This window comes from Colobus angolensis, unplaced genomic scaffold (genome assembly GCF_000951035.1).
Source record: "Colobus angolensis palliatus isolate OR3802 unplaced genomic scaffold, Cang.pa_1.0 Scaffold30, whole genome shotgun sequence".
Lineage (NCBI taxonomy): Eukaryota > Metazoa > Chordata > Mammalia > Primates > Cercopithecidae > Colobus > Colobus angolensis.
In genome coordinates this window covers 2,688,170-2,700,563 of record NW_012116266.1, presented here as the reverse complement: position 1 = coordinate 2,700,563, position 12,394 = coordinate 2,688,170, and the positions used below count along the sequence as shown (strand labels likewise).

Below are 12,394 nucleotides of genomic sequence, written 5' to 3'. Positions count from 1 at the left end.
ATTCAGTTTTAAAAGGGAAACAGAGCATAAAAGTTTGGAAAATTTGCAGCCTGTCAATGCAATAGAAAAGAAAATCCCATTTTCTGAGGAGAACTTCAATCCAGCTGCAGAAATTTGCATAATTAACAAGGAGCTGGCTGGGCGCGGTGGCTCAAGCCTGTAATCCCAGCACTTTGGGAGGCCGAGACGGGTGGATCACGAGGTCAGGAGATCGAGACCATCCTGGCTAACATGGTGAAACCCCGTCTCTACTAAAAAATATAAAAAACTAGCCGGGTGAGGTGGCGGGCGCCTGTAGTCCCAGCTACTTGGGAGGCTGAGGCAGGAGAATGGTGTAAACCCGGCAGGCAGAGCTTGCAGTGAGCTGAGATCCGGCCAGGAGCTGAACGTTAATCCCCAAGACAATGGAAAAAATGTCTCCAGGGCATGTCAGAGGTCTTCATGGCAGTCCCTCCCATCACAGGCCTGGAGGCCTAGGAGGAAAAGATGGTTTCATGGGCCAAACCTAGGGCTCCCTTGCTCTGTGCAGCCTAGGGACTTGGTACCCTGCGTTCCAATCGCTCCAGCCATGGCTAAAAGGGAGCAAAGCAGACCTCGCGCTGTTGCTTCAGAGGGTGGAAGCCCCAAGTCTTAGCAGCTTCCACATAGTGTTGAGCCTGCAAGTACACAGAAGTCAAGAACTGAGGTTTGGGAACTTCCACCTAGATTACAGAAGATGTATAGAAACAGGCTGGGCATGGTGGCTCATGCTTGTAATCTCAGAACTTTAGGAGGCTGAGGCGAGCGGATCACCTGAGGTCAGGTGTTCCAGACCACCCTGGCCAATATGGTTAAACCCTGTCTCTGCTAAAACTACACACAAATTAGCCAAGTATGGTGGCACATGCCTGTAAGCCCAGCTACTTGGGAGGCTGAGGAATGAGAACTGCTTAAACCTCGAAAGCAGAGGTTGCTGTGAGCCAAGATCAAACCACTGCACTTCAGCCCGGGTGACAGAGTGAGACTCTGTCTCCCCAAAAAAAAAAAAAAAAAGATGTATACAAATGCCTGGATGCCCAGGCAGAAGTTTGCTGTAGGGGTGAGGCCCTCCAGGGGAACCTCTACTAGGGTAGTGCAGAAGGAAAATGTGGGGTGGGAGCCCCGACACAGAGTCCCTCCTGGGACACCACCTAGTGGAGCTGTGAGAAGAGGGCCACCATCCTCCCGACCCCAGAATGGTAGATCTACTGACAGCTTGCACTGTGCACCTGGAAAAGCTGCGGATACTCAATGCCAGCCCGTGAAAACAGTCAGGAAGGGGGCTATATCCTGCAAAGTCACAGGGGCGGAGCTGCCCAAGACTATGGGAACCTACATTTTGCATCAGCTTGACCTAGATGTGAGACACGAAGTCAAAGGAGATCATTTTGGAGCTTTATGATATGACTCTCCACTGGATTTTTAGACTTGCATGGAGCCTGTAGCCCCTTTGCTTTGGCCAGTTTCTCCCATTTGGAACAGCTGTATCTACCCAATGGCTATACCCCCATTGTATCTAGGAAGTAACTAACTTGCTTTTGATTTTACAGGCTCATAGGCAGAAGAGACTTGCCTTGTCTCAGATGAGACTTTGGACTGTGGACTTTTGAATTAATGCTGAAATGAGTTGAGACTTTGGAGGACTGTTGGGAAGGCATGATTCGTATTGAAATGTGATATGGGATTTGGGAGGTGCCAGGGCGGAATGATATGGTTTGGCTCTGTGTCCTAACCCAAATCTCATCTTGTAGCTCCCATAATTCCCACGTGTTGTAGGAGGGACCTGGTGGGAGACGACTGAATTATGGGGCAGGTCTTTCCTGTGTTGTTCTTTAATAGTAATGGGTCTCATGAGATCTGATGACTTTACAAATGGGAGTTGCCCTGCACAAGCTCTCTTTTTGCCTGCCGCCATCCATGTAAGATGTGACTTACTCCTCCTTGCCTTCCACCGTGATTTTGAGGCCTCCCCAGCCATGGAGAACTGTTAGTCCAATTACACCTTTCTTTTGTAAATTGTCCAGTCTCAGGTATGTCTTTATCAGAGGTGTGAAAACAGACTAATACACCAGTGAGTCACACACATTGAGACTGAGGTCCAAAAAGGCTGAATCCTTAGTCCCTAGTTACACACCAAGCTGGCAGCAAAGCCAGGATCACAGGTTCCAACTATTAAGTCCTGGTCTAATACCCATTCCCTCACCCTGAGAATCCCTGAAAATTGTAACATGCTTAGAGAGGGCAGGAAGCATCTCACGTTCTAGTACATTAAGATACCTAGGATATGTATATAAGATACATAAGATACCTAATACTGAAAGTATCTTGCAGTAACTGCTTGATGGATGAAAACAATAAAAAGGAACTTTCTTTAAATGATTATATAATTTACATATTCCTCGAATTCAAATCCGTCTCTCCTCCAAATTATTCTGAATTAATTAGGATTTATGATACTAGCATTAACTAAAGCAATTAATTACATTCAACAGATTTCTAGAAAGGCTGGGCCTTTGAAATTTTATGAACTATTCACAACATTTGTAGAATTGTATATAAGAAAGCAAAAACTTAGAGACATAGGAACAAAGAGTATTTAGAAATTCTGCTATGTATAAGAAATATATTTTAAGGGAATAAAATGTATCTTAAGGGAATAAAAATCCTGTCTCAAAACTTGTTTCAGTGATTTATATACATACATAGTTGTGCTAAGTCACAAAATATTTCCTACAGTGGATAGCTACGAAAAGTTTGAAAGCCTCTGTTGCAGAACTTACCATTTTTTTGGCATGTTCTTCACACAGAGGTGTCTGATGTGTAATGTCAAAAACTGGCACAGAGCACTGCTGTCCATCTGCAAACTTGGCTGTGCAACTTGAGAAGAGCTGCTGAGAGTGGTTCAAGAGGATATCTGGTTTTTTTTTAAGTTAGGAATAAAACACACTGAAACTCTAATTTTTCAATTTCTATATAAAATTTGCTTGTTCCCTTACTTACGTTTAATAAGTACAAACTTTACTATCCATAATAAATATAAATATTACCCGTATCAGCACTAGCTCCACTACTGATATGGGAAAAGCTAATGGGATCCTGGTACCAGTCTCCTTAACAACCATTCTGAACCAAATTGTGTTATTTGGAAAAGCAGGGCCATTTCCTTCTTAACAGGTGAACTCCACTTAAAGTTCCACTCAAAGTTTTTGCTTTTTGTTTTGAGATGAAGTCTCGCTCTGTTACCCAGGCTGGAGTGCAATGGCACGATCTCGGCTCACTGCCACCTCCGCCTCCTGGGTTCAAGCAAGCAATTCTCCTGTCTCAGCCTCCCGAGTAGCTGGGATTACAGGTATGTGTCACCATATCTGGACAATTTATCGTATTTTTAGTAGAGACAGGGTTTCACCATGTTGGTCAGGCTGGTCTCCAACTCCTGACCTCAAGTGATCCACCCGCCTCAGCCTCCCAGAGTGCTGGGATTACAGGTGTGAGCCACCATGCCCAGCCCAGACAAGGTATTTTTTAGAGATTATGATTGTTCACCACAAGCTGCCTAGCAGGTAGCCCAAGGATCCTGGATCAGCTTAGCCATATATCATCTTTTCTATCTGAATGCAGTATTCTCTTACCCACAACCATATGAAGTCTACACATATTCACTAAGAGTATTATGTAAAATACAAAATTGAGATTAAAGGCATAAGCCACCGTGTGCCCAGCCAATGGCTTTCTTTTTTTAAACAGCTCTTAAAAGGAAAATTTTCTGCCTATGATACTTACAAAGAATAAAAATTTAAAGACATAATTATTAAAACTCATCTTTCCAAATTGGAATATTTTGCTTCACATTTCCAGCACCAAACTCAGACTCACAACTTATGAAAAATTACTTTTAAATCAAAACTTTACTATTGGCCAGGCATAGTGGCTCACACCTATACTCTCAGCACTGTGGGAGGCCAAGGTGGGCGGATTTATTGAGCCTCAGGAGTTCAAGATCAGCCTGGGCAACAAAAGAGTATGAAAATTAGTCGGGCATGGTGGTGCATGCCTGTAGTCCCAGGTACTCAGGAGGCTGTGATCACCTGAGCCCAGGGAGGTCAAGACTACAGTGAACTGTGATTGTGTCATACACTCCAGCCTCGGTGACAGAGTGAGACCCTGCCTCTAAACAAACAAACCTGAGCTTTACATCATCAATATTTTTAAGCTCTCCCTGCTTTTAGCTACTACATTTCCTTAAGACTTACCTTATATCTATTAAGTACCTTTGTGTTTTTCCTTTATGTTTTTTAGGTATAACTATAAAGCCTTTATTACATAGAAAGTGCTGCTGGAAAAGCTGTTCCAAGAACAGAAAAGAGGTCAAAAATTAAATAGATGGTAAAGATAAGTAATTGCTGCTATTTTTAAATGCTACCTAATTTTAAATATTCAATAAAAGTCACAGCAATAAGATTTCATCACCAACCTAAAGCTTCTTAACATAGGTTTTCCTCAATTATACTTTAAAAGAGATCTTTCCTAGTCAGTGATGTTTGTTACCTTTCATTCATTTCAAATCAGCACTGTACTCATTAAAAAGAGTAAACTAATCTTATAGGAAAAAGTACTATAAAAGTGTAAAACTGTGTAACTGTCTTAGAAGACTAAAAACAGATTTTAATAATGTGATTTGATTTTGTCCATCAATGAGCGTTATAGCTCCTTCTTACAAGCTACCAAGAACCACCTGAGGGATCAGAATTCTATTAACAAAATATAATTAAGTGACAGACACTGGAGGAACCTGCTATTTGCTATCAATTTTGCTTATTTTTTGTGATTTTTGAATAAAACAGGAAAAATTATTCAGAGGATGTCATGAAAATTATAAGTTACATAAAATTATTTTAAACATTAAATAGTTATGGTTTCAAAAGTAATTCACTTGATTTAAAAATGAAATATATAGCCCCAAATTAGGCTGCACTTTTTCAATGCACATTCCATTTAGGTGAAAGGATACGTTGGAAACAATGTCTGGTGAATGGAAGGGCTTTGTTAGTGCACTGTTCACCCTTCACGGTACCACTGCATGCTGCTGGTTCCACCTCCCTCAACTTGGACCGGCTTATGCTAAGGAAAGAAAAACACAAAATTAATTTTAAAAAAATGCTTTAAGAATCCAGGGTAATTTTTCAACATGATGTCACAGCTCTGTAACACTCTCATTATAATATCTATAACATCTACAGTCACTAAATAAAATGCAAATGTGAGTTAAAGAAACACGGTATTACAATTACCAATTGTGTTATTTCCCTAATCTTCTGACATTCAAAGTAAATAATTACATCACAATATGTTTCAAGTATGTCTGTTTTTTTTTTTAAGTGATGTTTTATTTCCCTTTTCTTCACAAAGAGGCAGTAGAGAAAAGTGATGAAGAACATGAGAGAAGAATCAGAAAGACCTGGTTCTAAATCTCAGCTCTCCCTCTTACTAACTGTGTGACTACGGGCATATTGCTAGGCCTCATTTAAGCCTCAATTTTCTCATCTGTGAAGTAGAGACAATAAGGTACCTTGAGCTGGCAGGGTTGTTGGGAGCATAAAAAGATTAAGCACATCTAAACCACTTATATACAGTATATAGTATTACATAGTAAACAGTCAGTGATGGTTGTTAGTCATGACTATGATTATCACCACTATTAGGAATTGATTGCCTCATGCTGCTAAACCCATAAATCTGCAAAAAACTCTTCATCTCATACATGGGGAAGAGGATACTGAGATGCAGAAATGGCTGAGTGGCTTTTATCCTCCAAGGTGAACTCACTTTAGATCCATTTTTTTAAACTTTCTATTATATGTGCAATCCATGTTTCATTAAATTTTATCTCCACTTTGTACACTTAATGTTCAAATATTTTAACTTATTTAAAATCTTATGAATAAGCAATGTATTCACATGGATCCATAAAAAAAAATGAAAGAACACTAGGCAGTGAAGAATCGACTTCTCGCCCTTGCCCCCTAATTTGCCAGCCCCCACTCCCTCTATAGTATGTATTCATTTTATTAGTTTGCAGATCCTTCCAGTTTCTTTACACAAACATAAAAACACAAATAAGTAACATTTAAATTCTTAGAAGTGGGCCAGGTGCAGTGATTCACACCTGTAATACCAACACTTTGGGAGACAGAGGAGGGCTCCCAAAATCAAAAAGGATCACTTGAGCCCAGGAGTTTGAGACCAGTCTGGGCAACACAGGGAGACCCCCATCTCTATTAAAAAAAGAAAAGAAAAAAGACAATTCTTAAAAGTACAAAACCTATCCTATCTACATGACTCTATAAAGCATTACAAACCATTAAGCTTTTACAAGTCTGAGTATGAAGAAAAAAATCTACTTAACGTACTGAGTTCAAGTCAGATATCACAAACAAAAAATCTTTTGAGCTGTTTGTTTCTAGTATCTTTCTCAGGGTTTCAAAGGAATGATTTACACTAATTAGGTTAAGGCCACACAGAATCTAAATTACATATGAATTCACACAAAATATAAATAATACTTCTACCATAGTTATTAATTTCATATAAACACTGTTTATATGTCCATGGTGCTGCCTTAAAACCTGCCTTAACTAAGATTTCTGCAAGATTTGTCAGGATTATAAGAGTAGGGAAGTGGATCATAGAACTAAACAGTTTATTCCTAATAGTTTATCCATCATTTCTTTAAAAAGTTTACATTAAATTTAACCCTATAAAAAGAATATGTAATTTCAAATAAATAAACCTTTACTATTCTGGCAGCTAAGCTCAAATTCTCTTGGTCTAGATTTAAACAGAAGGGTCTCTATATTAAAGGGATACTTCTCTTTTTTTATTTTGAGACAGAGTTTTGTTCTGTTGCCCAGGCTGGAGTGCAATGGTGTGATCTTGGCTGACTGCAACCCCCGCCTCCAGGGTTCAGGTGATTACCCTGACTCAGCCTCCCGAGTAGCTGGGATTACAGGTGCCTGCCACCACGCCTGGTTAATTTTTTGTATTTTTAGTAGAGATGGGGTTTCACTAAGTTGGCCGGGCTGGTCTTTAACTCCTGACCTCGGGTGATCCACCTGCCTCAGCCTCCCAAAATGCTGGGATTACAGGCATGAGCCACCACACCCTGCCTAAAGGGATAATTTTCATTAAACACTATAATAAACTGCTCAGCTATCTTCAAAGACTAGTGTACAATACATTCCCTCATTTTCTTTATTCTAAACTTGCAAAATAACTATTGGCTTCATTTTTTAAAATTGCCTTATGTTTCAATAACCCCATGGACAAATAAAGGTAAAAATGGCCAGACACGGTGGCTCACATCAGTAAGTCCCAGTACTTTGGGAGGCTGAGGCGGGTGGATCACGAGGTCAGGAGTTCGAGACCAGCCTGGCCAACATAGTGAAACCCCGTATCTACTAAAAATACAAAAAATTTAGCCGGGCGTGGTGGCGGGCACCTGTAATCCCAGCTACTCGGAAGGCTGAGGCAGAAGAATCACTTGAACCCGGGAGGCGGAGGTTGCAGTGAGCCGAGATCGCAGCACTGCACTCCAGCCTGGGTGACAGAGTGGAACTCCGTCTCAGAAAAAAAAAAAAATGTAAAAATGCTTGATGTAATGTTAGATATATTTTATTATCCAAATAAGCCCAAGAAAACAAAGGGAATTACCAAAACTTTTTCATGTTTTTCACATTTAAAAAATCTACTACAGGATTCCCCTTGACGTGCTCTATTGCATCCCCCATAAATGATGTTTTCATACAAACAACATTAGTCACTGTACGATTGTGGGCTGCAAGATACTTAATTTGGGTTCACATACTTGAAGCTATTTCAATGGCTTATTCCACTTACTCATCAATAAATACGACAAAGGTATTTGATAGGAAAGACTAACATTATTTAGCTTGCATACAAACTATGTCTTATTTTATTGAGAAGGAGTCTCCCTCTGTCACCCAGGTTGGAATGCAATGGTGCAATCTCAGCTCACTGCAAGTTCTGCCTCCCAGGTTCAAGCAATTCTCCCACAGCAGCCTCCTGAGTAGCTGGGACTACAGGTGCATGCCACCACGCCCAGCCACCATGCCTGGCCAACAAACTGTATTTTAAGGGATCCGGGCCGGGCGCAGTGGCTCATGTCTGTAATCTCAGCACCTTGGGAGGCCAAGGGAGGCAGATTACCTTAGGTCAGGAGTTCGAGACCAGCTTGGCCAATATGGTGAAACCCTGTCTCTACTAAAACTACAGAACAATTAGCCAGAGGTGGTGAAGGGTGTCTGTAATCCCAGCTACTCGGGAAGCTGAGGCAGGAGAATCGCTTGAACCCGGGAGGCGGAGCTTGCAGGGAACGGAGACAGCGCCATTGCACTCCAGCCTGGGCAACAAGAGTGAAACTCCATCTCAAAAAACTGAAAAATTAATAAACGGTCCACATTAGAAGGCAGCCATTAAACTTTTAATTTCTAAAATATGTAATGCCAACCTTTTATATATCTTTTTTTTGAAACTGAGACTTTGATACCAAAAATATCAAATAGAGGGCAGCATGCAACTAAAAGTTGACTTTCGTGACCCTAGAATATAATGTAATATAAAAAGCTGCCGGCCAGGCACAGTGGCTCATGCCTGTAAACCTACCACTTTGGGAGGCCTGTGGAGGGCAGATCAGGTCAGGAGTTCATGACCAGCCTAGCCAACATAGTGAAACCCCATCTCTACTAAAAATACAAAAAATTAGCCAGGCATAGTGGCGTGTGCCTGTAGTCCCAGCTACTCGGGAGGCTGAGGGAGAAGAATCGCTTGAACCCAGGAGGCGGAGGTTGTGGTGAGCCAAGATTGTGCCACTGCACTCCAGCCTGGGCAACAGAGTAAGACTCATCTTAAAAAAAAAAAAAGCTGCCAATCACCAAAGAATGATTATGATACATTGTTACATGATTATCAGCCATACATTGGCCCATAAACTTTTCACTAATCATGAGTGACACAACCGAATATCATCAAATCAATCTGAAAACTGTAACAGGGTCCATCTTGGTGTTTGTTTGTTGTGGCAGTTATCATTAATGTTTTTTAAATATCGCTGACATCACTTTGGAAGATGTTCTGAAAATAACCAGTTAAGAATCGTAGATATATACAGTTTTCCGTACAAATGCCAAATTTTTCCAAACTCATTGTATAGTCTTTTACATCTCTGACAAGATAATAATATATTAGACTCAGCGTACATATTTACATACAAATTGGTTCATGCTGGACAATTCTACTAAAAGTATACACCTGAAAACATTATATCATATAAATGTTAGATATCATTATTTTATAACCTGTGTCAAACTGAGGAGATTCCTTCAACACATAGAGAACAGATCTTCATTTATTCAATTATATTCACTCATTCATCAATACTGGAGATTTAGGAACAAACTTGTTCCTGCTCTCATGGAAATTACTGTCTAGCATGAGAGACAGACATTAATATAGGTATAAAATTCTACAATTAAACAGAATACAGAGCACAGTAGGCATACATAGTAGAGGGAACCTAACATAGTCCAGGGAATCAGGGAATGTATCTCTAAGAAGATAAGTCTCTGAGTAAGCTGAGACCTGAAGGATGTTCTAGAACACATATTAGATCCAGAGGACTGAGAGGTCTAGGAGCCAGGCAAGATGATTTGGGTGTAAGGGAAGAGTAGGCTGTAGCCATTACATATGATATATTAGATACTTCAAACAACTCTAACCTGTTCCACTTCTAGAAAACTCTTAAGGGCACAGTGCATCCATGTGAGATATGCAACTGAAAATTAGGTCACTTTATTACAACAAATGAAAAGCAAAATACACAACACTAAAAATATCAAAAAAAGGCATATAAGTAATATGACCAACAGCTACAAAACAAAGGTTATATTTTAACAGTTTGTTTTATTTATTTATCTTTTTTTTGTTGTTTGAGACGGAGTCTTGCTCTGTTGCCTAGGCTGGAATGCGGTGTCTCAATCTCGGCTCACTGCACCTATGCCTCCTGGGTTCAAGCGATTCTCCTGCCTCAGCCTCCTGAGTAGCTGGGACTACAGGCGCCCACCACCATGCCCAGCTAATTTTTGTGCTTTTAGTGGAGACAAGGTTTCACTATGTTGGCCAGGCTGGTCTCAAATTCCCGACCTTGTGACCTACCCACCTCGCCCTCCCAAAGTGCTGGGATTATAGGCATGAGCCATAGCGTCTGGCCAGCACTTCATTTTAAAACCTTTTTATTTCCTCAACTGCCTTATGATCGTTACATAAAAATGAGACCGTACAAACTAAGAATTTTTTCGTTTTATCAATAATCTCACCATCTAGAATATTTTGGTACATAAATTCCTAAATTTTTTCTCTCTATATATATACTAAAAGTTGTCATATGAAAATATAATAACTGGCCAAGCACGGTAGCTCACGCCTGTAATCCCGGCACTTCGGGAGACCAAGGCAGGTGGATCACCTGAGGTCAGGAATTCCAGACCAGCCTGGACAACATGGTGAAACTCCGTTTCCACCAAAAACACAAAAATTAGCTGGGCGTGGTGGTGAGCGCCTGTAATCCCAGCTACTCAGGAGGCTGAGGCAGAAGAATCGCTTGAACCTGGGAGGCAGAAGCAGCTGAGATCGCACCATTGCACCACAGCCTAGACAATAAGAATGAAACTCCGTCTCAAAAAAAAAAAAAGAAAATGTGATAACTAAAAAGTGTGAAATAGGCTGGTCCATGTGCAGTGGTGTTTACAAGTAATTTATCACAACCAGTTACAGATTTCTTTCTTCCTTCTCCACTCCCACTGCTTCACTTGACTAGCCTTAAAAGAAAAAAAAAATTTAAAAATGTGTGAAATAATAAAAAATAGCCGGGTGCAATGGCTCACACCTGTAATCCCAGCACTTTGGGAGGCCAAGGAGGGCGGATCACAAGGTCAGGAGATTGAGACCATCCTGGCTAACACGGTGAAACTCTGTTTCTACTAAAAACACAAAAAATCAGCTGGGGGTAGTGGTGGACGCCTGTAGTGCCAGTTACTTGGGAGGCTGAGGCAGGAGAATGGCATGAACCCAGGAGGCGGAGCTTGCAGTGGGCGGAGATCGCACCACTGCACTCCAGCCTGGGCAACAGTGAGACTCTGTCTCAAAAAAAAAAAAAAAAAAAAAAAAAAAATAAATAATAAACTCAATAAAGCTGGCCTTCTATCAGGAAGTTGACGCTGTAGTGACCCGTGATCATGCCACTGCATTCCAGCCTGGACGACAGACGGAGACCTTGTCTGAACAACAACAAAAAGAATCAGAATTGAACTTCACTTCCTTAAAGTAAGATAATAATTTTGAATTTTTTTTTTTTTGGAAAGCAGTCCCACTCTATAGCCCAGGCTGGAGCACAGTGGCATGATCTCTGCTCGCTGCAACCTCCTCCTCCCGGGCTAAAGCCATCCTTCCACCTCACCATCCCTAGTAGCTGGGACTATAGGCGCACGCCACAACACCTGGCTAATTTTTGTATTTTTTAGTAGAGATGGGGTCTCACCACGTTGTCCAGACTAATCTCAAATTCCTGACCTCGAGTGATCTACCCACCTCAGCCTACCAAAGTGCTGAGATTACAGGTGTGAGCCACTGCACCCAGCCATGTTTTGAAATTTTAAAATTCAATTTAGTGCTTTAAATGTGTATTTCAGTTAAAAGTAATAACCAGGAGGGGCAGTGGCTCATGCCTGTGATCCCAGCACTTTGGGAGGCCAAGGTAGGCAGATCGCTTGAGGTCAGGAGTTCAAGACCAGCCTGGCCAACATGATGAAACCCCCATCTCTACTAAAAATACAACATTGGCTTGGCATGATGGCAGGCACCTATAATCCCAGCTACTTGGGAGGCTGAGGCAGGAGAATCGCTTGAACCAGGGAGGTGGAGGTTGCCGCAAGCCAAGATTGTGCCACTGCACTCCAGCCTAGGTGACATGGCAAGGCTCCATCTCAAAAAAATTGGAAAAAAACCCCAAAAAAACCCATAATTAAAATATATATAAAAAACAAAATTCTGTTATATAAATATGTATTTATATATACACAACAGATACTACATATATTTATTTATATAGAAGATATTTTATGTTTATATATGTATAACAGAACTCTGTAATCAGTTTAGAAAATATAACTTTGGATTTTTGAAACATTTTATAGATATAAACTAAGAAGGCCGGGCGTGGTGGCTCAAGCCTGTAATCCCAGCACTTTGGGAGGCCGAGACGGGCGGATCGCAAGGTCAGGAGATCGAGACCATCCTGGCTAACACG

The 12,394-nt window shown here is 41.0% G+C and overlaps 1 protein-coding gene across 2 annotated transcripts in view; it reads right to left on the bottom strand.

Moving 5' to 3' along the window:
• Positions 1-12,394, bottom strand: part of INO80D (INO80 complex subunit D) — a 99,361-nt gene that overhangs the window by 21,421 nt on the left and 65,546 nt on the right. For both annotated transcript variants that reach the window (XM_011949886.1, XM_011949885.1), the window contains 2 exons: positions 5,027-5,136; positions 2,799-2,932 (listed from right to left, as the gene is read on the bottom strand). In XM_011949886.1, the coding sequence (XP_011805276.1) occupies positions 2,799-2,932; positions 5,027-5,136 (244 nt within the window). The remainder of the gene's footprint in view (positions 1-2,798; positions 2,933-5,026; positions 5,137-12,394) is intronic.